The 26,097-nt window shown below is 40.9% G+C and overlaps 1 protein-coding gene across 1 annotated transcript; it reads right to left on the bottom strand.

Moving 5' to 3' along the window:
* Positions 1 to 1,789: 1,789 nt before the first annotated feature.
* LOC116619820 (venom factor) lies at positions 1,790 to 25,718 on the bottom strand. The gene is made up of 38 exons (XM_048731617.1): positions 25,454 to 25,718; positions 24,242 to 24,402; positions 23,430 to 23,633; positions 22,996 to 23,048; positions 22,864 to 22,881; positions 22,120 to 22,251; positions 21,699 to 21,741; positions 21,376 to 21,469; positions 20,687 to 20,786; positions 20,226 to 20,465; positions 19,421 to 19,618; positions 18,861 to 18,980; positions 17,933 to 17,998; positions 17,412 to 17,606; positions 16,709 to 16,864; positions 15,639 to 15,713; positions 15,019 to 15,070; positions 14,651 to 14,701; positions 13,968 to 14,159; positions 13,757 to 13,883; positions 13,425 to 13,653; positions 12,540 to 12,749; positions 12,057 to 12,108; positions 9,479 to 9,547; positions 9,168 to 9,275; positions 8,464 to 8,655; positions 8,219 to 8,297; positions 7,747 to 7,909; positions 7,539 to 7,616; positions 7,027 to 7,195; positions 6,704 to 6,870; positions 6,343 to 6,498; positions 5,354 to 5,739; positions 5,024 to 5,111; positions 4,691 to 4,765; positions 3,879 to 4,074; positions 3,577 to 3,645; positions 1,790 to 2,585 (listed from the first exon to the last, which is right to left on the bottom strand). Exons 1-38 carry the CDS (start codon positions 25,507 to 25,509, stop codon positions 2,281 to 2,283), a joined length of 5,124 nt encoding a protein of 1,707 aa, XP_048587574.1. The 5' UTR covers positions 25,510 to 25,718; the 3' UTR covers positions 1,790 to 2,280.
* Positions 25,719 to 26,097: the final 379 nt, after the last annotated feature.

Genomic DNA, 26,097 nt, shown 5'->3' with positions numbered 1-26,097 from the left:
CCCTTCTAGCAGCGAACAATAAAGTAAATGTAGGATACATCTGAAATACAGGAGAAAATGCCTTGAAAGAGCCTCCTGGGCCCCCACACACGATGACTTGTGGCAAAGAAAAATGTGAACTAGAATCTGAAATACCCCAAGAAATGTAGCCTCGTCCCCAGGCTCCTTTTCGCTGCGCGCCTCTTTTTTTGCGTGGCGTCACCGATTAAGACAGGCCTGGGATCCTGGTTATTGCCTCCCCATTAATGCGCGGGTACCTCAGGTTCCTTTATGTTTTACTGTTAGTTAGATAGCAGTGCTAAAAGCCTTATGCTGTCATACGGCGTTTCAGCGCATGCCTGGGAGTATAGTTTATATTTTTTCTCATTTTGCCTGATCCGGACGAGGTTCGATTTTCCTCCATGTCCCCCATTTTGTTTTTTCATTGTTTACATATACTAGCACATTTTATGGCATTACGCATTACCAGTTTTAATGTCGTCTTTACGCAGCAGTAATGATATGTCAGCGCAAACCCAGGATAGTGCCCACGGGTCTGTGTCATAAACACATACCATAGGGTAACCATAAGAAAAAAATTCATCGCTATCTTGAATTGATACAACACAGGGTACCGTGGTGTCAGGGTCTTAGTTAGAGCTAGCAGGTCCGTTGCCAGGATTTCTAAAGATTTTAGTTTTAGGATTATTAATCATCCATCGGCTTATCAAGTAACACAGTGGCTATATGCCAGAAAGTTGCTTTAAAATTAGAAGACCTAGGAGAGTTGTAACAAGACGACTTGAGACTGTAGTGGGGACGGTACAGGGCTTTGACGTCGATCGTTACAATGTGAAATGGGACTACGGTACGTACTCCTTCAGGCGCGCACACAGGGGGGGGGGGGGTGCGCAGGGTGCGAAAAGTTGGTCATTTCTTATTAAAGAATCTTCAAATAATATGCTTTTTTTATATGATTTCTATGACTGCGCACCCCCCTCCCTCAGCCAATCCTGGGAACGCGCCTGCCCTTTTACATATGAAGAAAACGTTGTCGTTTTGAGGGACTGGTACCGAGGACTCTTAGTTTTTTTTTCGGATACTTTCTCCATTGACTAAAGATGGTCACAGTCACTGTTTTTCTCTTCTGATTACAAGTAATAATGTTTTCAAAGCACCTGTGGTACGGTAACCTTTTCCAAATAAGGAATATATTAGCTTCCTTATAGGGAAGTGACCGCGTTTGGCATAAGCGACAATTTTTGGCTGAATTTTCTTGATATGACACATAATGGCTGAATTTTCTTGATATGACACATAATGGCTGAATTTTCTTGATATGACACATAATGAATGAATTTTCTTGATATGACACATAATGGCTGAATTTTCTTGATATGACACATAATGGCTGAATTTTCTTGATATGACACATAATGGCTGAATTTTCTTGATGTGACACATAATGGCTGAATTTTCTTGATATGTATGCTCCTATGGCGACATCCCTTAGGTAGTCCGACACCGGCAGCCATGGGAAGCTTTTTGGACATGTTCCGATAAGGGCTTAGCCAATGGGCGTCCGAGGAACGAACTACCCGCCGTGGGTGTGTCGGTTTGTTACCCTTGGGCTACCGTGACTTACGTCTTACGACAGAAGGATTTTAATCTTATTTCCAATCTTATTTTTTAAATTCTATCGCTTGCATTTTTTTATGGTGCATAAGATAAATAATGACAATCAGAGCCGTAGCCGGCTATGTAAGATTGTGGGGGGGGGGGGGAGTGGGAATATAGAATAACACATCGATTGGGAAACATTAATTCAAACGTTTATTTAGAGTTACAGCCTTTTGAATTTAGTTTCGCTTAATTTACTCGTTAAGTTACTCTGCCATCTATGTGGAGTACATATAATAGGTAACATTCTTGTATACTGTACGAATTTACTCTTCCCTAAGCAAATAATATCGATTCGGCCACAATGCTCTTTTACTGCTGTGACTATGTCGTGTAAAACTTATTAACATTGTACACGTATATGGGCAAAACTAGGAGCTCGAATGAGGAGGGGCGACATTCCGTTGGGGGGAGGGGGGGGGAGGGGGGCATCCACCAGTATTAAAAAGGTATTGTTGGACGTTAATTTGTATTTTAGATTTTAGCTTAAATACGTTTTTTTTATTAAAGAAAATCGATCCGAAGAGGTGTACGTCGCACCTGAATTCCCGTCCCTCTTTACACGCTATATAAATACACGTCCACATTATACAAGCACGCACTATGTAACAAGTTCACACTCTATTTTGCGCACGACCCATCAATCCTAGACGCCAGTTTCTTCAGCTTCTTATCGTTTTGTCTCGTCCAGCGCGCCGCGTACACGCTGCTATCGATGCTGTAGACCCCGCCCTTGCCTGAGCCGGCAATGAAGTATTCTTCCATTTTGTTCATATTCGGCTCCCGACAAGACCCCTGTTTCTTGAGCTCGATAATGTTGCCTTTATTCACCTTCTGTCGCCCTGCGTTATACACCTCTAGCACTTGAACCGTGTATGTTAGCATACTTCTGTCCTCATCCACCAAGAGAACTTTTGCTTTGATTGCTGCAAATAGAAGAATATGTATTCAGGCTCGTGTCCAGGTGGTGTCCACGTGGGTAACCACTCAATAGATTAAGTTGATTATTTCAATAGTCGAATCATATCATTATACAGGGCCGTAGCAGGGGGTGGGGCACTAGGGGGCATGTTCCGCCCCCCGCCCCCACAATATTTCCAAATGCCCCTAGTGCCCCACCCCCTGCTACGGCCCTGTATAATGATATGATTCGACTATTGAAATAATGAAATGACCCGGCAGGGGCAATATTTTCTTAATTTTCTGTATTGTGCCCCCCCCCCCCCTAAACTTACGTGGCCTGCTACGGCTCTGTTATATCATTAGTTCATTACTGAATCCCTGGAATTGCCTGGAAATTACTTGAAGAGCTTTTCATGTATGCTGGAGTGAGCAAGCGTTTAGGAATCGGTAGGTTTTATAGATAATGGGGGTCTAATTTTAGAATTTGAGCACGATAGCAATACTTTGGAAGGTCAGAGTTTTTTATTTATTTACAAAATTACATCCCCTTTTTATCTGAGCGTCTACATTTCAAATGAGGATGGGCGTTCTTATTATTGGAGCATTTTAAGGGTATTCTTCAATTTCAATTAATATAAAAATATAATACCCAACGAATTATTAGAAGAGAATTATAGAAAAATTTGACAATTTGATTTTGCATTTTAGAACGCATCACACTAGAAATAATATTTTCATGCTATTTGAGGCTGGACGTTTAAAAAAAGGTTCTCATAAAAATGAGTGTACTGCATTTTAAGCCCTTTTAGCCATGATGCTTAGATTCTAGCTTTATTGTAAAATGAAAAAAAAGTTGAAAAATTTTAAAGCTGGTGCCAAATCCTCGTTTCTCTCTCCAAAGTCTCTACAGGACTCCCATGAATGGCTCGTGCAAACAGGAGAGAAAAAAGATACGAGCAAACAACGAAAAAATAAAAGGCACATTGAAGTGCCGTCATAGCCACGATCCCTTACCGTAGAAGTTGTTTTTGCAGACAAGACTCCTGAGATCTCCATCGGTCGGGTCTCGAGGGGTACATTTATCTGGAAATAGTGCAGTGTTATTAGCACACAAAAGGGAATCGGATAGGAGCGCCATTTTAACCACACCCATAAGAAATAAGGGATGATTCAATATTAGAAGAAAAATCATATCAAGAACTCTTGATATAACCAACTATATTTACCAAATCCAAGTGAAAAAATCGTAAATACAAAGTTTGGCTAGTATGACAAAATTGAGGCGCTGACCATTAAATAACTTAAGCCTGCGGTACCTTGTAAGCAGCGGCATTCCTCTTCGTTACAGATGCCCATGCGTAGTGCGCTGTTCTCGTTAGCTCCGTAGAACGTCATACAAGCGTCGTCAGGCTCGTAATAGTCGTACACTTTGACGGGGACAGGCTGAACGGTGCCGACTTCGAACACCCGAGTCACGTTAAACGCGACGCACAAGTCGCGGTCATTACGGATCTGTGCAAAATAAGAAATATTTAAGTTTGCGCGCTTGGTATGTGAATGGTTACTCGTCTGTATAGATACTGTATACGGACTCTACAATAGGCAATTGATAAGAAATTACGTAACCTTTCGAGTTGAAAACTCGCGCTAAAAATAAATCACAAAAATGGCTGTATGGCCATTACACTAGAGAGCGAAGAAATAAAACAATTCAATGAAACGAGTCCCTTTTTAAAAATAGACTGAATATGACTGAATACTAAGCGCTGAATAAATTGCTTTTAGTTGTGCTGTTATTTTGCCGCAAAAACCCGGAGTGCGCGCGAGTTCTCCACCAAAACAGTAAAGTAATTTCACAGTGCAAGAAGTGTGAGGTACTGTGTAAGGACTAAGATGGGGTTGATGTCCAATGCATTGTGGATTGAGAGGCGTGGCCAACACGTGTTTATCGTTAGAACGCGAGAGACTTACAGTCACAAATAGAAAGCAGAGCGAGCCCTCGCACAAGTAGGGCGTGAGGATAGGCCAGAGGAAAGAAACCTTTGCAATTTTCAAACTCAACTCATTCTGGCACATTTAGGGTACGGGGTGCTTTTGATGACAAAAGAGATTTGACATAAAGATTTACCTCATTAATATAAAACACGACTGATCTTTCTGAGATCTCGTATTTCCCAATGCTTCCTTCCATCTTTTTCTGCAGCTTTAAGGTAAAAAATAATAGAATTAACCTCATTTAAAACTTCAACTCCAAAATTCTCCAAAAGGGGAAAAATAGTGGGGAACAGTGGGGAGAAAAGGTTTGCATATGAAACATTGCGGGGACTTGATTTAAGTCTTATTTCTTTATAAATTCCGATCAGGTTGTATTGGTTTTCTTTTACGTTTCGTATTCCGCCAGTTCGTACCATTTTTAACCAAAAGTTTGATAGTTTGGATGAAAAAACCAACAACGATATACCTCTTTCAGTGAGCGTTCATCCACTGCAAACCCAGTGAACACACCAACATCGATTATAGCCATTCCTGTCTTTCCAGCCTTTTTATATCTAGTGGAATAATCAATAACTCTATTACAATCATAATCGTCATTATCATCTTTGTCGTTATCGTTATCACATTACAACTTTGGATCCACAACTTCTATCATCTTATTTATCGTCAATATTATCATGATCATCGTCGTCGTAGTATAATCGTCGTTGTCATTGTCGCTATCACCACAATCACGTCATCATCATTAATCATCATCATCATCCTTATAATTACGACCAATCATTGTGAACCTTACCTTGTGCAAACGTTGATGCGCAGTGAGTTCACTTCTTGGATCTTCTGTTGCTTCTCATTCTTATCTTTTTTTCCCTTCTTCCCTTTCTTTCCCTTGCCCTTCTTTGGGCGTTTCCTACACTTTCCGTTCTTTCGTTTCCCATGTTTGCACTTCTTATTCTTCTTGTTCTTCTTACCATTACGTCTCATGGCGGAAGGAGCGGCGTCCCCTTGAGGAAGGGCAGACAGAGTCTTCCCTGTCCCGTCCTCGGTGACGCGAATAGACAGTGCGAAGTCACATCGGTCTTTCTTCGCTGATGGGACATTGTACCGGACCTCAGCTTGCATCTGGGCCACACCTGTGCCTAAGGTATCAATAAAGATGTTGCCTCCAAGATAGTCGAACATCTGTGAAATAGATAGAATATTGGTGAATTAGGCTTTGACCTACGGACCTTGTAGTGTACTTTCAGTAGTTGCGGCTCCGGAGCCGTAAATTATCTCAGGCAAATCCACGACCGAGACAGTAAATAATTACGACAAAGGCAATATGACTGAGGATGCAACACGGTTTTTACTTTTTTTTAATCATTATGAGACCAGATATTCGCTACACTCGTACTGCCTATAACTCTAATTGCTGCAGCCTTTTGCCATGATAAAACAATAATGACGGATACACATCGTAGGTAAAATTAGGTCCTAAATAAGCCTTTTGGAGAGGAAGTTTTAGAAAACAGCTTGACTAGGTTTTACCACAAAATGACCCGTTAACTTGTTAGAGGTTTGCCCAATATCAATGCTTTCGTAGTCAAATAACAGGGCCGTAGCATATTCCCCCCTCCAAAAAACATATTTCCAAAAATTACAAGGAAATGACCAGTAGAGGCGTGGCTGCCACCCCCCATATTATCTGAATGTTTCTGTATTTTGTACGTGCCATTAGTACGTGCCTTGCTACGGCTATGAATTATGTGTCAGTGTTGTGACGTGATCAAAAGTAAAACTCACGTCAATTTTTTGTTGTAGTAGGGCGTTTTTCTTGTTGATTCTAATCTTTCTGTTAAGACCGCCGATTTCGGATCGAAGGCTCACGGTTAGATCGAGCTGTGAGCCAGCAGTCTGCTCACTGTATTTGGCCAGCGCTTGCAGAGCAACACAGGTATCCTGAAAAAAATGGCTGCCATGAAAAACTAAGGAAAACAAGCTTTCCTGCAAGTTTAAGTTAAATCTCCCAGTTCACCGCCATTTCGTGGCCAAAAAGCAAGAAAATGATTGGAGTGGACCCCCAATTATGGTATACAATCACCTTATTAGATAAAGACCGGGCAAAAAAACAAAGTTTTAAAACTAAAATGTCCCGTTGACTAACCGTTGTTGACTTGAATCCCCCGCCCGAGTTTTTCTGTTCTGTCAGCCACACCACTATTGGACCTGCGTACTTGAGCTTGTTCAAAGCCATCTGAGCCAGCAGTGCATAGCTTGCGGTTTCGATATTAAGAGCATGCCCTCCAGCGTTCCAATGACGAGTGGATTTTACTGAAAGTTCCGGTTTAAAGATGTCAAGATAAGGACATGTTGGCGCGACAATTATCACTCCCCTCTCTATTAACTCTTCCCCCTTCCCAATGCTACCCTAACACTCCTCTTCCTAACACATACCCTTCGTCTGCTCTACTCTAGTATAATACATACTTTGGTTATATAAGGCCATGTTGGCAAGTTTCGTGTTCGCCTCGTATCTCTTTGGGCTGTTGGCTAAGGCCAGCGCGTACGTTGTTAGGGATAGCACATAGGGCCCATTGACTTGTGGGATAGCCTTCTCCAAGTAAGTGACACCTCGGGAAATGGCCGCCGTGTTGATCTGCAGCAAAAGGAAGAATAAGCATAACTTTGTCCCACGAGAGTAAAATGGATCGCTTTCCTAGTCTCTGTTCGAGATGCCTGTGGTTTGACGTGAGGCAAGAAGGGCTGGGAAGAGCCAACGGTGACGTCACATCATTATCAACCACAGAAAACTTAAAACACCAAAGGAAACCCGAAAAGAACGCCAGGAACGACTAGGTTGATGGATCGCGACGTTCATGAAAACATATAGTATTTTTATAAACAAATGCAAGGGAATTTTTTTTGTTGGAGTTTCCGGGAGCCAACTTTATATATAAAAGAACAACAGTTTTTCAACAGACATATTCGTTATTACTTACCACGTTGTTACAGCTACACTCGAGTAGTGTTGTTACCACGAATGCTGTCATAGCAACGTCACTTTGATAGACCCCTCCCTAAGATAACATAAATAACGATTTTATTTCAAGTCCATTTTTCGAGGAGAGATGAGATAAGAAGTTGGTCGCTGATTAGTCTGTTTGCAGACGTAGCTGCGTAGACCAATCGCTTAACTATCATACGTACCACCATCTCACGGTGAATGACCGCATGGACCTCTGGGAAGGCCCCATCTGCACGCTGATTCTGTACAAGCCAGCCAACGGAGTCGCAAACAAGACTGGAGTCGATTTGAACGCCATCAAACTTACTAGCCTTGCAAAATACTTTCATCGCGAACGCTGTGAGCCTAAATCGAAACAGAAATATATTTCGGTGACACAGGTCATAAAACTCTACTTAGCTCTCACTAATACAATTTCAAGGTTTGAGTCTAGATGACAATTTTATTTATTCCACATGATTTCTATTTTTAAGGCTTCCAAAATTCAACTAAAAGAGTCAGCCAAACATATTTGTGACAAAACCGCGAAATAACCAAATAGAAAATATCGCAATAAAAACGGATGCTTGTAATACTTGGTACTTTGCTAGGATGACAAAATGGCGACTCTTTAAAATCACTATTTAGCCGTGCGAGTACACGTTCATCACTTACCATGTACTCCCAGGGTGCCTGTTACCCCACGCACTAAAGGATTTATCATTTCGCCTATAATTCAGCTCTCGTAGGTAGCCTGTAAAAAAGAAAACATATAATGCACTTTCATATCGCTATGATGCGTTGACATTTTTAGTGAATTCAAAACACTATTGAGATTTTTCGCTATGACGTCACGGGCAAAAATATTGGCTAAATACATGCCCAGTATACGATTTATAAGCCGGTCTTTACGTCCTTACCTTGTTGTATGAACTTGTATGCCTTCGCCTCGACGCTAGCCGTCACTTGGTGTGTGTTTGACAAGTATTCCAGAACATAGACATTAGGTGACATATAGATCAAGGTTTGCTCGCCACACCCGGTTGGCATGCGCAGTAGCTTATCAAGTCCGCCATTTATGAGGTTGGTTACAACAGGGCCTATTAAGTTCCCTGGGGGAGAAATAGAGAATATGACCGATTTTATACACTACAAGCTGGATATTTACAGTGGATTTTTTTAAAATCGAACAAAAACCTCAGTTTAACGATAGTGTTTCTTTCTTCCGTAAGAATACAAGAAAATACCTCAGTTTGACAATATTCCGTACAATAATATCCTCGATTTTTCGATATAAAGTGTAAAATATGATCTCGACACAAACGATTTTTGTGTCTCGATCTTGTGCTTTCATTAGTCCTAATTACATATGAATATTTTATGCTGTTTTTTTTTTCTATTTCGTTCTCTCTCTTTTCTTTCTTTTTTTCCTTTTATATTTAATATTTTCCTCATTCAGATTGGTCCTTGCGATACCCTGGACCACCTGGGCCTCCTAGCCCATGCTGGTCAAGGCTCGATTACAAGCCGTTTCTGTGAGCTCGCAGTAGAGGAGTCATAAGACCGCAACGTCCGACGTTGGCTGGAAATAAAACCTAATGTTCACTTGTATACTTAAAATTACCTGTAAAAGCCAAAAATGCCCCAACGGAACCTGGAACTGCGGTTTTCGGGACTTCCAAAAGAATGTTATCTATCTGCTTTTTCTTGCCATCTTGGACATCAAACAACCCTACAACAAACAACGCACTGATAAGTGAGAATTTTGCGAAAGATTCTAGTTACTCATTTTGACTTAAATTATTCTGCATAAAAAGTGTTATCTTGGGTGCATTGGTGTTGTCTGCGTCATTTTTGTTGTCTGTGTTATTATTGTTGTTGCTATTATTGCAGTTGTCGTCATTTTGCTTCTGGCCGTTATTGTTGCCTACTTACTGCTCTTGAAAGCCGTCCCGTTTTTATTTTCGGCGCGCTCGCCAATCTGTTGGTTGTCCTTCAGAACACCTGTCATCAAGTATAAAGCTATCAGTAGCCACGCAAAAATATACTGTCAATAACAAATAACGTAAAAGTATACTGTCAGTAACAAAGCACGCAAAAATATACTGTCAATAACAAATAACGCAAAAATATACTGTCAGTAACAAAGCACATAAAAATATACTGTCAGTAACAAAGCACGCAAAAATATACTGTCAGTAACAAAGCACGCAAAAATATACTGTCAATAACAAATAACGCAAAAATATACTGTCAGTAACAAAGCACGCAAAAATATACTGTCAATAACAAATAACGCAAAAATATACTGTCAGTAACAAAGCACATAAAAATATACTGTCAGTAACAAAGCACGCAAAAATATACTGTCAGTAACAAAGCACGCAAAAATATACTGTCAATAACAAATAACGCAAAAATATACTGTCAGTAACAAAGCACGCAAAAATATACTGTCAGTAACAAATAACGTAAAAATGTATACTGTCAGTAACAAAGCACGCAAAAATATACTGTCAGTAACAAATAACGTAAAAATGTATACTGTCAGTAACAAAGCACGCAAAAATATACTGTCAGTAACAAAGCACGCAAAAATATATACTGTTAGTAACAAAGCACGTAAAAATATACTGTCAGTAACAAAGCACGCAAAAATATACTGTCAGTAACAAAGCACGCAAAAATATATACTGTCAGTAACAAAGCACGCAAAAATATACTGTCAGTAACAAAGCACGCAAAAATATATTGTCAGTAACAAAGCACATAAAAATATATACTGTTAGTAATAAAGCACGCAAAAATATACTGTCAGTAACAAATAACGTAAAATATATACTGTCAGTAACAAAGCACGTAAAAATATACTGTCAGTAACAAATAACGTAAAAATGTATACTGTCAGTAACAAAGCACGCAAAAATATACTGTCAGTAACAAATAACGTAAAAATGTATACTGTCAGTAACAAAGCACGCAAAAATATACTGTCAGTAACAAAGCACGCAAAAATATATACTGTTAGTAACAAAGCACGTAAAAATATACTGTCAGTAACAAAGCACGCAAAAATATACTGTCAGTAACAAAGCACGCAAAAATATATACTGTCAGTAACAAAGCACGCAAAAATATACTGTCAGTAACAAAGCACGCAAAAATATATTGTCAGTAACAAAGCACATAAAAATATATACTGTTAGTAATAAAGCACGCAAAAATATACTGTCAGTAACAAAGTACATAAAAATATACTGTCAGTAACAAAGCACGCAAAAATATACTGTCAGTAACAGATAACGTAAAAATATATACTGTCAGTAACAAATAACGTAAAAATGTATACTGTCAGTAACAAATAACGTAAAAATATATACTGTCAGTAACAAATAACGTAAAAATGTATACTGTCAGTACCAAATAACGTAAAAATATATTGTCAGTAACAAAGTACATAAAAATATATACTGTTAGTAATAAAGAACGTGAAAATATAATTCTGTCAATAACAAATAACGTAAAAATATATTCTGTCAATAACAAAGAACGTAAAAATATATTCTGTCAATAACAAAGAACGTAAAAATATATTCTGTCAGTAACAAATAACGTAAAAATGTATACTGTCAGTAACAAATAACGTAAAAATATATACTGTCAGTAACAAATAACGTAAAAATATATACTGTCAGTACCAAATAACGTAAAAATGTATACTGTCAGTAACAAATAACGTAAAAATATATACTGTCAGTAACAAATAACGTAAAAATATATACTGTCAGTAATAAAGAACGTGAAAATATAATTATGTCAATAACAAATAACGTAAAAATATATACTGTCAGTAACAAATGACGTAAAAATATATTCTGTCAGTAACAAATAACGTAAAAATATATACTGTCAGTAACAAATAACGTAAAAATATATACTGTCAGTAACAAATAACGTAAAAATATATTCTGTCAGTAACAAATAACGTAAAAATATATACTGTTAGTAACAAATAATGTAAAAATATATACTGTCAGTAACAAATAACGTAAAAATATATACTGTCAGTAATAAAGAACGTGAAAATATAATTCTGTCAATAACAAATAACGTAAAAATATATTCTGTCAATAACAAATAACGTAAAAATATATTCTGTCAATAACAAAGAACGTAAAAATATATTCTGTCAGTAACAAATAACGTAAAAATATATACTGTCAGTAAGAAATAACGTAAAAATGTACTGTCAGTAACAAATGACGTCAAAATGTACTGTCAGTAACAAAACACGTAAAAAAATGTACTGTCATGTATTAAACACGTCAATTTTATGCATTCGAGTAGAACCCCCTCTAAGAATCATTACTACCTGCCGAGTTTAACCACCACGTCTTCCCCCTTCAAGTCTCATTACATACTTCATTGTGCGTGCTCCATCCCCAGGTAAGTATCAATATTACCTGTCGTTTCACCCCCCCCCTCCCCTTCAACCTTTTAATACCATTAGTACCTGCTGGATCGAGGACGAACGATTGCGTCTTGATCTGCCCCACACCTTCGGGCTGGAAAAGCACAAAAAGGGCAAACTAAGGACGGAATACTCAAGCTATTGTGTGAGAGAATGAATCACTGTTGCTCTCCAGGCGACTGACACCTTTTACCTCTCACCTTTTCTTCCCTCACTTCCACCTTCCTTAAAAAGGTCACTTCCACCTTCCTTAAAAGGAGGGATCCTTTTCCTCCCCCCCCCCCCCCTCATTTGCCACTCACCACAACAAGCAGATTTCTGAATTCACTGTCGCTCTCCAGGCGACTGAAACCTTACACTTATTCACTTTTCTTACCTCACGCTCATCCTTTCTCTCAACACATTTATCACTCACCGCAACAAGCAGATTTCTGGATTCACTGTCGCTTTCCAGGCGACAATAACCTTACACATATCCAGTTCTCTTCCCTCACGCTCACCCTTCTAAACACATTTGCCACTCACCACAACAAGCAGATTTCTGGATTCGCTGTCGCTTTCCAGGGCACTGACCGCAAACACCTGGATAGGAATAAGCCCGATCTCCTTGGGTAGAATAAGGATGGAGACGGTCTGAGAACTCTGGGCTTTCATGGTGAATCGCTCGATCAACTGTCGGGCACGGGGCTTCACCTTGCTACAAAACTTTTCATGACCCACAAGGTACAAATTCATCTGAAATCAAAAGGACATCTAAGCCTGACATCACATAGTAATGCTAAGAAATTAATGTACGGACGTTGCGTAATCTGTGGTCTAACCTACCTTATAAGGTCTAATGTACCCATGTGGTCTGATGTATCCTAAATGATATGACGGATCTAGGTGATGAGGCGTACCCTATTTGGTCTGACGTATCCTAAATGATATGGCGGATCTAGGTGATGAGACGTACCCTATTTGGTCTGACGTATCCTAAATGGTCTGACCTACCCTATGTGGTGTTTTAACCACCTAAAATACGGCACTCTATTTATGGTACTTAAAAGTACCATAAATAGAGTGCCGTATTTTAGGTGGTCTGACGTACCCATAATAATATGACGTAGCCTAAGTGGTCTAACGTAACCATAATGGTTTGACGTACCCTAAATGGTCTGCCGTACCGTAAATGGTCTGGCGTGCCCTAAGTGGTCTAACGTACGCTACTTGGTCTGGTGTAGTCTACATGTAATGACATACTAAGTAGGATGACGCATCTTTTTTGCTCTGTGACTTTCCTAGGGGGTCCAATGCCCTAAATAAAATAAAGCACCCCTATTCATCTGATGTACCCTTAATGGTCTAGCGTACCCTTAGTGGTCTAACGTACCCTTAATGGTCTAGCGTTACCTCAGTGGTCTAACGTACCCTTAGTTGTTTGGCGTGATAGTTATAGACCGTGGCCAACACTTGTATCTGCTCGCCTCTTTGTACTGAGTAGGGGAGGGTGAGGTGTACGAACAGCGACTTGAACGCCTTCAGATGTAACGGCTTAGCAATCCCAAGGCCAGTTGAGTTAGACACTGCAACGGCTTGTACTACCCACGTGGTGATTGTGTCAGGAATGGTGGCGAAGACGCGGGACTGTCTATCAGCACTGAAGATATATGTAAGCATGATGACCATCATGATAATCATCAGTGCTACGGCACTGCTATTAACCTTATTATCATCACCATATTTATCATAACCATGCTCACCCTATCTGTTCCTCTCGGTAGATCCAAGTTTCGGGGAAATAGGTGCGGACTTGTGAGTTTTCCATTAATTCCTCGTCGCTGGGACCGAAATCGCCAAAGTCCATGCTCCTCGCCAACAAACCCATATCTTCGAGAAAGCAAATTTTTTTTTACTCTAAGATTCAACATGTGCCTATAAACCATGTCAATTTGCATCAGATTTCAACCATACCTGATTTGCCGTAGCGGGCTTGGCAACAGTAAATGAAAGTCTTGTAGCACTGTTTGAGCTCCGTCGGCCTTATCCATGGGGATACCTTATCCGTGAGAAAATCAAACTGGAGCAGTTTGCGGACACACCCAACCCCTTTATCGCCAGGTTCCTTGCCAAGCGCACAACACGTGTTGTTCATTTCTTGAAGAACTGGAGAATTCAGTTAAACTTAGTGGTCAGAGTGGTTTGTTATCGCACCAGGGGGGAAGGAGAATTCAGTTAAACTTAGTGGTTAGAGTGGTTTGCTATCGCACCAGGGGGGGATCTAGGGTGGAAGGGGTTGGGGGTGGGCGTGTATCTGGTGGATACCCACCTCCCTTTATAAAAGTAACAAGTAAAAGTTATGTCGGAAACAAAAAGTCTCAAACTGTAATCCTCTTAGAAACTTTATATTCCTTTCTACGCAACATCAGTAAAGCCGCTTCTGGCGTACATTGTTTTTTTTTTCAGGGGCGGATTTAGCGGAAGAGCAGGGTTTGACCCAAATTTTTGTCATTATTTTAACTTCGTAACGATTTTGGAATGAACAGACACAATGAAATTATGAGAAAGGCAGCCGAAGGGGGAGGGGTAAAACCCCCTACCCTCCCCCCCCCCCCCCCCCTCCGTATATCCGCTACTGGTTTTTGTTCTTTGCTTACTTGGAAGAGAACGCCTTTTTCTTCGCTCCACAGCAGCTTCGCAGCCATAGTCTGAGGAAAAGAAAGATAAGCATAAATACAAAGAATATATCTATGCTTATATATTTTAGAACTTTATTCATTTTAGGGCGAATGGCTAACGTGTCGTAGCGCTTCTTGGCGGGATTAAATTACATGGCTTTCAAAATTATTAGGGGAGGGGAGGCACATGCCCCAAGTGTCCCCCCTCCCCCCCATACTGCCCTGAACGCAGTGCTTTTTATGGCTATCACAGTATGTTTTGTCGGGAAGTAAAAAAATAGTCATATAATAACAGTGTCACCCAAATTAGCACAAATAAAGGTTATCGCGGGGGTCATGCAACCTACTTTGTCGGCCATCACTGACAATAGTTCCAGACATCATAACAGCGCCTGCATTCTGCGTAGAAAAGTCATATATCAGTGAATGAAGGTCATATTTCAGTGAAGAAAGGTCATATATCAGTGAAGGAGGATCATATATCATTGAAGGAAGGTCATATATCAGAGAAGAAAGGTCATATATCAGTGAAGGAGGGTCATATATCATTGAAGGAGGGTCATATATCATTGAAGGAAGGTCATATATCAGAGAAGAAAGGTCATATATCAGTAAATGGAGGTGATATATCAGTGAATGAAGGTCATATATCAGTGAATGAAGGTCATATATCAGTGAAGGAAGGTCAAATATCAGTGAAGGAAGGCCATATATCAGCTTTAGACTGGATTATTAACCAGGATGGAGAAATAACTTTGTCTTATTCGCCGCGTTTGAAAGCATTAATTGTAAACAAGCCCTAGAACGACCGGGATCAACAGTATATATAAAGCTAAACTTCGTGCGTAACACCGCGTAATGCGCACCCGTACTTCGCACGTTCGCGAAACTGACATAATGACTTAAAGAAGTCATGAGTGGTCATCTCACCGCTGGCCAGTTACGTGGGCATGTCTATTGCCGTTACCTTGACAACGTCCTTGCTGTCCTTGCCGCTTCCCACGCCACAGCCAAGGTCGAGCTCCTCCAGCTTCTTATACACCTGGAAGGAAAAGACTGAATATTTGGACATGGGATTATTTTGGTGGCGTGGTCAATAAGCATGGAGCAAAGACTGACAGTGGAAACCCCAAGAATGGATATGAAAGAGAAAGTGGAGCTATCAGGGTACTAAAGACTTGGAGTTTCGTGGTGTTAAGGAGCACCATCACCAAAAACACAATGGAACCAAACCAAAACCAAGGCCTTAGAACGAGACAATACAATAGAGTACAAAGGCCTTGAGAACCAAAAACAAAGACCTTAGAATGAGACAATACAATAGAGTACAAAGGCCTTGAGTTCCAAAAACAAAGACCTTAGAATGAGACAATGAAATAGGGTTACAAAGGCCTTGAGCTCCAAAAACAAAGACCTTAGAACGAGACAATAAAATAGAGTACACAGGCCTTAAGCACCAAAAACAAAGACCTTAGAACGAGACAATAAAATAGAGTACAAAGGCCTTGAGCACCAAAAACAAAGCTCTCCGTAACACCATGGAATACCCAAAAGACTGAAACTAATCAAGTTAAAGGTCAAGTAGGGAAAAAAGGTTGAATAGCGAAGAAACAATACCAATAAAATGCAAGCGGAGCGTGATTAATTGGGATAATTTTCTCAATAAATCAAAATGATTTGTTACGTTACACAAAACCCCATGGGAGGTTCTCAGGATTATCAATTTTAAGGCTTATTTCGGTGATCTTTGTTAAAGCATTAATTCCTGCATATATTTGAAATTGTAAGCAAATGGACAATATGCCTACTACAATATGCCGTAATCGATTGATAAATTCTCCCCAACTTTTATCATTGCGGAACATATCATGACACTAATGAGAATAACTGATCTGCTGGTAGTGTACTCATGTTTAAAATCTAACCAAAGCCGTAATGAAGTGATCCCAAATTAAATTCTCCCCACATTTTTTCAATACAGAACATAACATGACACTAACGAGAATATCTGCATTGATCTGCTGGTAGTATACTCACGCTGTCTTTAGTGAGTCTGTTGTCATTTCTCAGCAGATACACGCTCATGTCAACGGCCAACAATCCTACCCTCGTACCAGGCTCCCCGAACACAGTGATCTCATAATCAGTACCGGGAAACGTCTGTACGCCTGTGTCGGCATCCCTGAGTCTGACCTGAAAGCGACATAAAACGAGAAATTTATCATGTGTTGGTGGTGATGAACATAATGCAGGTCAACATTAGCAGAAGCTTGATAGTCACTATTTTTATCATTATTATTATCATTAGTATAAACATCATCATCATCATTATCATCATTGTTGTTGTTTCATCATCATCATCATCATCATCATTGTCATCATAATCATTATTATTGTCATCATCATCATCATTGTTGTTATCATCATCAGCATTGTTGTTGTTTCATCATCATCATCACTTTTGTTGTTAGCATCTTAATCATTGTTGCTGTTTCATCATCATCATCATCTTTATGACAATTCTTCCACACGATTAAAGTGGACTCTCAAATATGGTAAGTTCTAATAAGGAACTGTATAACCGTACTGGAAAAACTACGGTTTTCAAAACAAAACTGTTTATCATGGTTTTCACTATAGGGTGATTTCTATATTTTTATGATTTTTATTCCGCGGAGATTCCGCGAGGCTCTCGTCGCAATCAGCAAAACCCTGCTCAACTAGAGTTTAACTTGTTTACCTTGTTTGGCAGTTCGTCTTCCACATCCAATAGGATGCTGTCTGTCACCACTTCACCGGTTGTCTTGGAGATATAGTAACCAATCAGCCGAGCTGATGGTGACATCATTGCTGTGGCGCGAAACCGTATAGTGGTAACGATACCAAACTCACGAACAATGGTGTCTTGGTGGAGGATTTTACCGCGTGCGATGATCTGAATAAACAGGATGACAAAACAAGTCAAGCAGGTTTCTACCAGTTTTAATAACAGTGTTGGCTCAGGGATTGTTCATTAGCATGCTCGTGTCTCCGCATTCTCTGATTCATGACCAAATGTCATCGCTTTAAAATATACTGGTAACCTTAATCTGTACTGATTTATGGTATCCGAGTCTTTTGTAGTGGCCAAAAAACTGGGAAACGAAATCTGGGATAAGCCCCCTCTCTCCAATAAGCACACCTCTACGACAAAAGAGTAGAGACAAACCCCCCTCCCTTATTAGGACTTAAAGGATAAACCAGTGCGGTGATCCTGCTTACCGCGTAAGTGAGGCGATCCACGTCCTTGCTGTTGAGAAATGCCTCACAGATGATATTCTTGCCAACCTGCAAGGAATAGTTCAACGTATTTGAAACTCGGACACTGCGTCATTTAGAGAAGCTCGAAAACAGTTAAAATTGTACAGAATAACCCAGAAAAACCATTCAGGGTTATTAAATTACCTTTAATCTGTCAAATATATACAATATTTTGGTATATTCATCGCATTCGTCCCTATCCACCTAGCCCTGGACACTAGTCCCAGGTCTCTTACCCACCTATCCCTGGACACTAGTCCCCAGTCTCTTACCCACCTATCCCTGGACACTAGTCCCCAGTCCCTTACCCACCTATTCCTGGACACTAGTCCCCAGTCTCTTACCCACCTATCCCTGGACACTAGTCTCCACTCTCTTAACCACCTATTCCTGGACACTAGTCCCCAGTCTCTTACCCTGCTATTCCTGGACACTAGTTCCCAGTCTCTTACCCACCTATTCCTGGACACTAGTCCCCAGGCTCTTACCCACCTATTCCTGGACACTAGTCCCCACTCTCTTACCCACTAATTCCTGGACACTAGTCCCCACTTTCTTACCCACCTATTCCTGGACACTAGTCCCCAGTCTCTTACCCACCTATTCCTGTACACTAGTCCCCACTCTCTTACCCACCTATCCCTGGACACTAGTCCCCACTCTCTTACCCACCTATTCCTGGACACTAGTCCCCACTCTCTTACACACTAATTCCTGGACACTAGTCCCCACTTTCCTACCCACCTATTCCTGGACACTAGTGCCCACTCTCTAACCCACCTATTCATTGACAATACACCCTGTTCTACGACACACCTATACCTGGACACTAGTCCCCATATCCTTACCCACCTAGCCCTGGACACTAGTCCCCAGTCCCTTTACTTACCGTGGCCTTTCTCAGCTGTCTGACCATGAGGAAGTTCCCGGATTGAGACGTGTACGCACGCGCGATTAACTCTTTCACCGCGTTCTCTTCGGGCTGGACGTCTTTTTCTTCGGTCCTCACCTGAAGAAAGAGAAGTACATTTCAGTATGGAACAAAATACAATTCAAGAATGCAATCCATCCCTCGTTGAAGAATATCACGGACTTCCATGATGTTTAAATAAGATACAGTGACGCCCAGTTTTGACAAGCGGATCTAGGGGGGGGGACATCTAAGGGTACTTACTAAAAGAGAGAGTTGATAAAAAAAGTTGATACCACTCTCAGCATAAAGCTAGATCGGCTCGTCCTGATTGGTTTTAGAGAGCAATTGCTATAAGGGAGCAATTGCTGTAGGGGAGCAAGTCGGTGCTACATAGCCTGCATAGCTAGCGGTTATACTGAGTTTCAGAGCAGTTTTCTATCCGAGAATACGCGAACTCGTTTGTAGTTTGTTTAGTTGGCTTTTATAAGAAAACTGCTCAGAAACTGCCAGCCGCGCAGGGTAGGTGCTCCGCTGACCTTGACTCTGAGTGTAGCAACATCACGTGGTATGTCGACAATAAACTCGGCCTTTCCTTCCGGTCCGGTCTGGTCCATGTTGGCCGCATTAGCCATCAGCCCCACGTCGACCTCTTTACCGTCACGCTTGGTGGCCTTGGCGCTTAGCTTCATCGGGATTCTAACCGCGGGTACCCCATTAGGGTAAGTTACCTTGACCTGTGGGGGAGAGTTGTGATATGTTACCTTTAATAGCGGTGAAGGAGGAGCAGCCTATGTATTTGGGGGAGGAGAGGGAAGGGGTTATTTGTGACTTACCTATGGGTAAGGGATGGGTAAGACTGTATCGGAGGGGCGGAAGGGATAGAGGTGTGGCGTTGAAAAGTGTTAAATAATGCCAATGTTGCCCTTACAGGGAGATAAGTCAGAGTATGTACATTGAATCATTTTTACCCTCTCAGGAAGATATAGGCAGGTAAGACCTAGGGGTCGTTATAACACCTCGGCAGTATGTAAAATGGTGTTACTGTTACTCTCTCAGAAACATAGGTTAAACGGTAGTCATAACACCTCGGAAGTATGTAAAGTGTCAATGCTACCTTCTCAGAAAGACCGTAGTCGTGTCAATGGTGCCAATTCTACCCTCTTTAAGAGCTGTAGCAGGCCACCTTTGGTTGGGGGGGGGGGGGGGGGGGGGGGGGCGGCAACAATACAGAAACATAAAAAATATTGGGGGCACAGCCACGCCCCTTTTGGTCATTTCCTTCAATCAGTGCCCCACCTTCTACAACCCTGCTCTTAGGAAACCCTGAAGTAGTAATGTTACCTTGACAGGAAAAGGTAGGCCTGGTCTAAAGTACTCGGCAGTTTCCTGGTACTTGATGACAAACGGCGTGGTGGTAAAGTGAATGGAGTTGTCAGTCACGCTCTCCCTGAGCCCTGTCGCCTTTTCGATGACCGTAGCCTCGATCTGGAGCCGGAAGCCGTCCGGGAACCACAGGTTTTTGTCTGGTAGATCCTTTATAATGGCAGGCTTGAAATTGAGGCTACAGCTACCATCATTCAGCTGAAAGTAAAAAAAGGAAAACGAGAGAAGCATTAATATAACAAGAAGGATAACGTTGGTTTGAAATCAATTTCCCCGGCATTTCCCATAACCCTAGCCTTCTGGAGCCTTCACTGAATGATTCAGCTGCTTTTAGTCACACAGGGAGCACGAGTCCATAAGTTATTGGGATTTCTGTTTTAGCTGTACGAGCGAGTACTGGGTTCAAGACTTCTACTCACAATTGTAGTTACGTCCATGAGCAGCTTGGATTCCTGTTTTCTTCCCACAATAGACAGTCTTACGTTGACTGGCCCCTCGACTGGCTTATCGTATGTGTACCTAGAGTGAGAAGGAAACAAGGGTTAACATTGCTGGATGTATTGTGTATTTCCAGAAAATATCCATACCCCCCCCCCCCCCTATTGAGGGGTCGGAGGTATGACCCCCCACCCCTCTGTATTTTCCAACCCCCTGGAAAAATAAATACAGTAACTGTTAGGGAAAAGGGCATTTTACCCCTCTCCCCTCTGAAATTCCTGGGCGTTTGAGACGAGGACCTCGCTTGCCACTAAATAGATACGTCCGAGGCTCTGGGACCAGGGTACTGATTTGAGGAAGATCAATGCATTATTTTTTATTGCATTTAGTAAAGTATTAAACTTTGTTTTACGATGGTCATTTCGGGAATTTTTCAAATAATTTGTCTTTCAATTTTGAATGAAAAGAATAACGGTGTGAGAAAACTCTACATTGTATGTATGCTCGTGCATTCTGCCATGAACGGTTTGGTTAAAAGCTCTTAAAAATTGTACTCGGAGCATCTCTTTAAAATCAAAATTGTGCCAGGTGCGGCGGATGACTGTTCTTAAAAAATATTCACATATAAGCATCATCCCGTTTCACCAAAATATTAGAAAAGAACTATCACCTTGCACTGATAGAAATTGGATAATGGGTTGTTTTCCTCAGAATGTAATTCTTCAGCGGATGTCGCTGAATTTTGACGTAGAATCTTGGAAGCACTGAAATACAAAAATGATAAAAAATTAAATTGTTTTGTAACAATGATCCCCTGGTATATTAAATGTTTCAAAAAACGCATTTTAAAGGAGCGACAAAATATTGAAATCAAATCTTTAAGATCTATAAGTTTCAGAATTAGTCATCTTTGCATGTCGACCTACAACTATCGACTATCTATTTTGATGGGCCTGAAATCGTATCTTTTCAATCTCCGATAAAATGTCTTACCATACTCCCGAACTTCGAACTGCGTCGACGTGTTATGCACAAACTGCAATTAAATGAATTTAAAATTTATGCTTATTTCGGTAACGCAAGATCTCGAGACGCGTGACATCAACTGCACAGACAACGTGTTGTGTCAAAAAAACAACAGTGTCACGTGATATACATAAGCAAACATGTGATGGCAGTTAATCAAAATAGCCAATGGCAGGTTCACATGTAGTTGCTAAAGTGAAGAAGGAATAAAAAAAAACAATTTACTGGCGCTCAAAGGGCTACTGGACGGAACGGACTTTTTTGGTGATGCGCAATGCTTTCTGGGGGAAATAATGGCAATCGTTTGCGCGCCTCGCGACTACGCCTCATGACTGCGTATAAGTCCTTGTCAGATCACGTTATATGCTTCATATAATCACGTGCTTACCCCGTGACCGTAGAAAGCCTCCACTGTCCAGTTCCCGAGCATGGCGAAAGAACCGAGGCTGATGGTCTCGGAGATGAATCCCGTGGAGGTCGACATGGAGTTCCACTGTTGAACACGGATATTTTGGGGATTCTAGGGAGGGGAGGGAAGTAAAAAAACATATGCCTAAATTATAGCTACAGATATCAGGGCATTATGGTTATTTAGCAGTGCCTTAGCATAACACATAACCCTCTCTAGGGGGGGAGGGGGTCAGGGGGTGCAAACGCACCCCCCCCACAACGGCCGAAGGTCTACTTTCGAGTCTCAATAGACGTGCTATTTGTAGACAAAACTATAAAGCATAATCTAGATCACTTTGATATGTAGCAAAATCCGACAATAAAAGTCCCGTGGAGAAACTGCAAAGTCATAAAATTCCCTCTTTGTTCTTTCAGGGGTAGTCAGATTTTTATCAGAGAACTATCCCCCCCCCCTTGTAAAAAATTTCGGATTCCGCACCCCCCCCCCCCTCTAAAAAATTCCTAGGTACGGGCCTGTAGTGCCTGTGAATGAACCCTCCCCCTGTTCCCATTCAGCCCCTCCCCCCCCCCCCCCCCCCCGCATCGGATCCCCAGTAGTTCTTGTCTTGTTACGGTAGCGTCAAAGACAAGTTCCAAACATCTATGCATTTTTTGGGATGAATTTTTACCCGCTTGATAAGGATATTCTATTATACAACATTCACGAGAATTGTACACTTACCTTCACAACAACATTCACCTGTCACGAGAAAAAGAAAAGATGAGAAAACGATGAAAGGTAAAGCAAATTAATCATGGCTTTGGTACAGAACAATCTTATAGACATCTGGATTCTCTTAAAGAGAAAACATACCTTCTTTGCTGAAGGCTTCAGGTCGAATCCTAGTGGAATCACACGGAATTTGACTGTCAAGAAAATAATTATGGATTAGTTTGATACTCCCAAACTACGGAAAAAAAAGGCACCAAATGTTTGGCATTGCTACATGTGCCTCAATGGGCGTGATGAGGGCCGATACTAGTTTTTATGTCAATTCTCGTTTGTAGGTTGCTTCATCTGCTGCCATCACGCTGCCCCATCCCCGAACCTGCCTGTCTGGCATGTCTGACATAGTACCCTACCCCCCCCCCCCCCCCATAGGGTTATTAACTTGTCCCCTCGCCCTCGTACCTCGTTTGGCGTGTAGATGGGTTTGTCTGTTAGTATAAGTATGACCCCGTACCCCGTCTATAGCATCACCCCTTCCCCCACTCAGGGTTATTAAACTGTCCCCTCCCCCCTCGTACCTGTTTGGTCCGGCGTGTAGATGGGTTTGTCTGTTTGAATAAGTATGACCCCATCCCTGTAGCTCAGCAACACTTTGACTTCTTTCTTGAACTTTAGTTTCGGATCATCGCATTGGGCCACTAGGTACACGTATTGCTTGTCTTGTGAGCCCTGGTCAGGTAGGTCAGCGGGGTCCACCTTGACTGTCAGGTAACCAGGATTATCTAAAGGAGGTGGCAAGGGATACATATAACTAGAAATAACATACATTTGCTCTAGATAATATATAAATTTGCATCCCGTATAACCAATATACATATTATATCCAGGGGCATTAATGGGCCGTTTTGGTATATTTTTATATGCTTTTTCAAACACGAATATATTTAGAGATTTTAGTATAAATCTGTGATGTATAGGTAAATATTAACATGAATAAAGTATGACTAATACATATGTCCGCTGTGAGTTTTTTTAAATGTCCTATATTTTTTAATATAAAACTCGTCTCATTTCACACCGTTTTAATCAGTTTAATCTTTTATACTATTTTTGGGATTTCCTTTTATCGTTGCCAGGTCGTCAAACAAGCATGGCTGCTAAAAGAAAGAATAATCGATTTCACGAACAAATATTGACTGGAGTTACCTTTAGCGAATGCGGCTTGTGCTCGCGAGAATGTCTTTCGCCTTTTAGACGAAGACATATCGATCTAGCGAACAAGTATTGACTGGAGTTACCTTTAGCGAATGCGGCTTGTGCTCGCGAGAATGTCTTTCGCCAGTTAGACGAAGACATATCGATCTAGCGAACAAGTATTGACTAGAGTTACCTTTAGCAAATGCGGCTTGTGCTTGTGAGAATGTCTTCCGCCTGTTCGGATAATCCTGCAAATAGACCTTGACGGTCACAGGAGAGGGGACATCGTAGACGGCGATTGACACTCTTTCAGGTTCTCCCACATGGAAAACATCGGGTGATATTACCATATATCTGAAAAATTAACAGTACTATTATCATAAAACAGTTAATAATTTAGGCTCGTGGCGGCAGGTAGAAAAATATCGCGAGCCCCAATCTCAGTCATTTCTGCATCGAATTCACTATATTATCTTAGTACCCAAAATAATGTAACGGCGGAATGCCTGACGTTTTTTTTTTTTAATAAAACAACAAAAAACATTAATGGGGCTTTTTCCGTGAGTGATTTCAAGGAGAAAAAACATTGTTTCTTCTCCATACAATTACAATATCACAGTAAAATTCCATAGAAGATTTTTCAGGTTTTTGGGATTCGTAAGATATTTGGGTAAAGGAGTACAACATTTCAGCAACATTTCTTAAATTTCTGTGCAAAGGTTGATCATTTTTTAATAACATAGGAATACAGGAGAGGAGTGGAGATAAGAACAACGTGAAGTTAATTATCCATTGTATGAAGGACAGTTTTCTAAAAGAAAAACATTGAAAACTGACGCCAAAGCCCGACCGGAAACACCCAACACCCCTATATAGACTTCCTCTAATGCTGAACATACAAACTGATACACTTCCATTACCGCTAGCGTGACATTACTGCTGAACACTAGCGTGACACCGGGTTGAAAAAAGTGACAAAAAGTGGCAATATTTGGCTAAAATAAAGACAGCTTAATAGAAATTCTTTCCTTCATCGCTTAACTCTAATTAGGCCCCTTACGTGAGACAAAATAAATGCTTTATAGGAAATATAAGGCTTGGCAAAAATAAAAACGGTTTGATTGTATCGCTAGTGTGACACTCGACATGTTATTTATCTCCTCGAGTGACTAAAAAATTATTTCATGGAAACTACATTTAAAATGCACGTCATAATCTCGTTACGCTAGCTGGAAGCATCGAAAATGGTGGAATGCATGATATCTACACAGCCTAGTTGTGAATAACGCATGATCCAACAATGTGATGGGGCATATGTTATGACAAGAAAAAACCTATGCTGTTGTTGTAGTATTGAACTGTAAAGAATCTGCATTAGTATGTCAGCTCTACCGTTTATGTTTACCTCTGCACAGCGTAGGAGCATCCTATTGCTAGCATCAGTACTACACACCGCAACATGGCGAGGCTTGGAAAGCTGCGCTACTCTCGATGCTTTCCAGGTTTTACGGTGCGTATCTTCGCGTGAAAGAATTTCCTGCAGTTAACTGTGCACAGCTCTTGGATGAAAGGTTGTGGTAAAGTTTACTGCACGTCTTTTTGTACCTAAAAGGTTTTGCTGCAGTTTGATGCTTGTCTCTCTTGCGTGGGAGCTTTTATAGCAGACCTTCGCAGCCAAGGGAAGTAAATACCAAATTACGGGGCTCAGAGAACTTGGCTTATGATTGGCTGTTTTTGTCCGGATGTGACGTCAGAGGGAGTGTTGGAGAGGGTGTTGAGAGGTGTAGAGATGTTGTAAGATGAGAGTGTGTGTGAGTGGGAAACGTGCTGGGTTGTGCAATAAACAGCAAGGCTCAAGCAACATGATGATACGTAGCCAAGACTCTAACAAACATTATTTCATCTAAGAACTTTTTTATAAGAACGTTCAGCCTGGTATAACACGTTTTATGTTAAAAACAGGCCGAGGCTCATAAATTAGAAAAATCAGCACAAAATATTATTGTTATTTTATCATTTGTGCAATTCCCTTTTAATACTCTATTGGTA

Source organism: Nematostella vectensis, chromosome 8 (genome assembly GCF_932526225.1).
Source record: "Nematostella vectensis chromosome 8, jaNemVect1.1, whole genome shotgun sequence".
Classification (NCBI taxonomy): domain Eukaryota; kingdom Metazoa; phylum Cnidaria; class Anthozoa; order Actiniaria; family Edwardsiidae; genus Nematostella; species Nematostella vectensis.
This window is presented reverse-complemented; position numbering and strand designations above follow the sequence as displayed.

Excerpts from the sequence above, each read along its gene's own strand:
- LOC116619820 (XM_048731617.1), bottom strand. The coding sequence starts at position 25,509 with ATGTTGCGGTGTGTAGTACTGATGCTAGCAATAGGATGCTCCTACGCT. Across the intron at positions 8,298-8,463 it reads ATACAAGTTCATACAACAAG|GCTACCTACGAGAGCTGAAT; the intron begins GTAAGGACGTAA and ends TCTTTTTTACAG. Across the intron at positions 6,871-7,026 it reads CATGGCCTTATATAACCAAA|TAAAATCCACTCGTCATTGG; the intron begins GTATGTATTATA and ends CGGAACTTTCAG.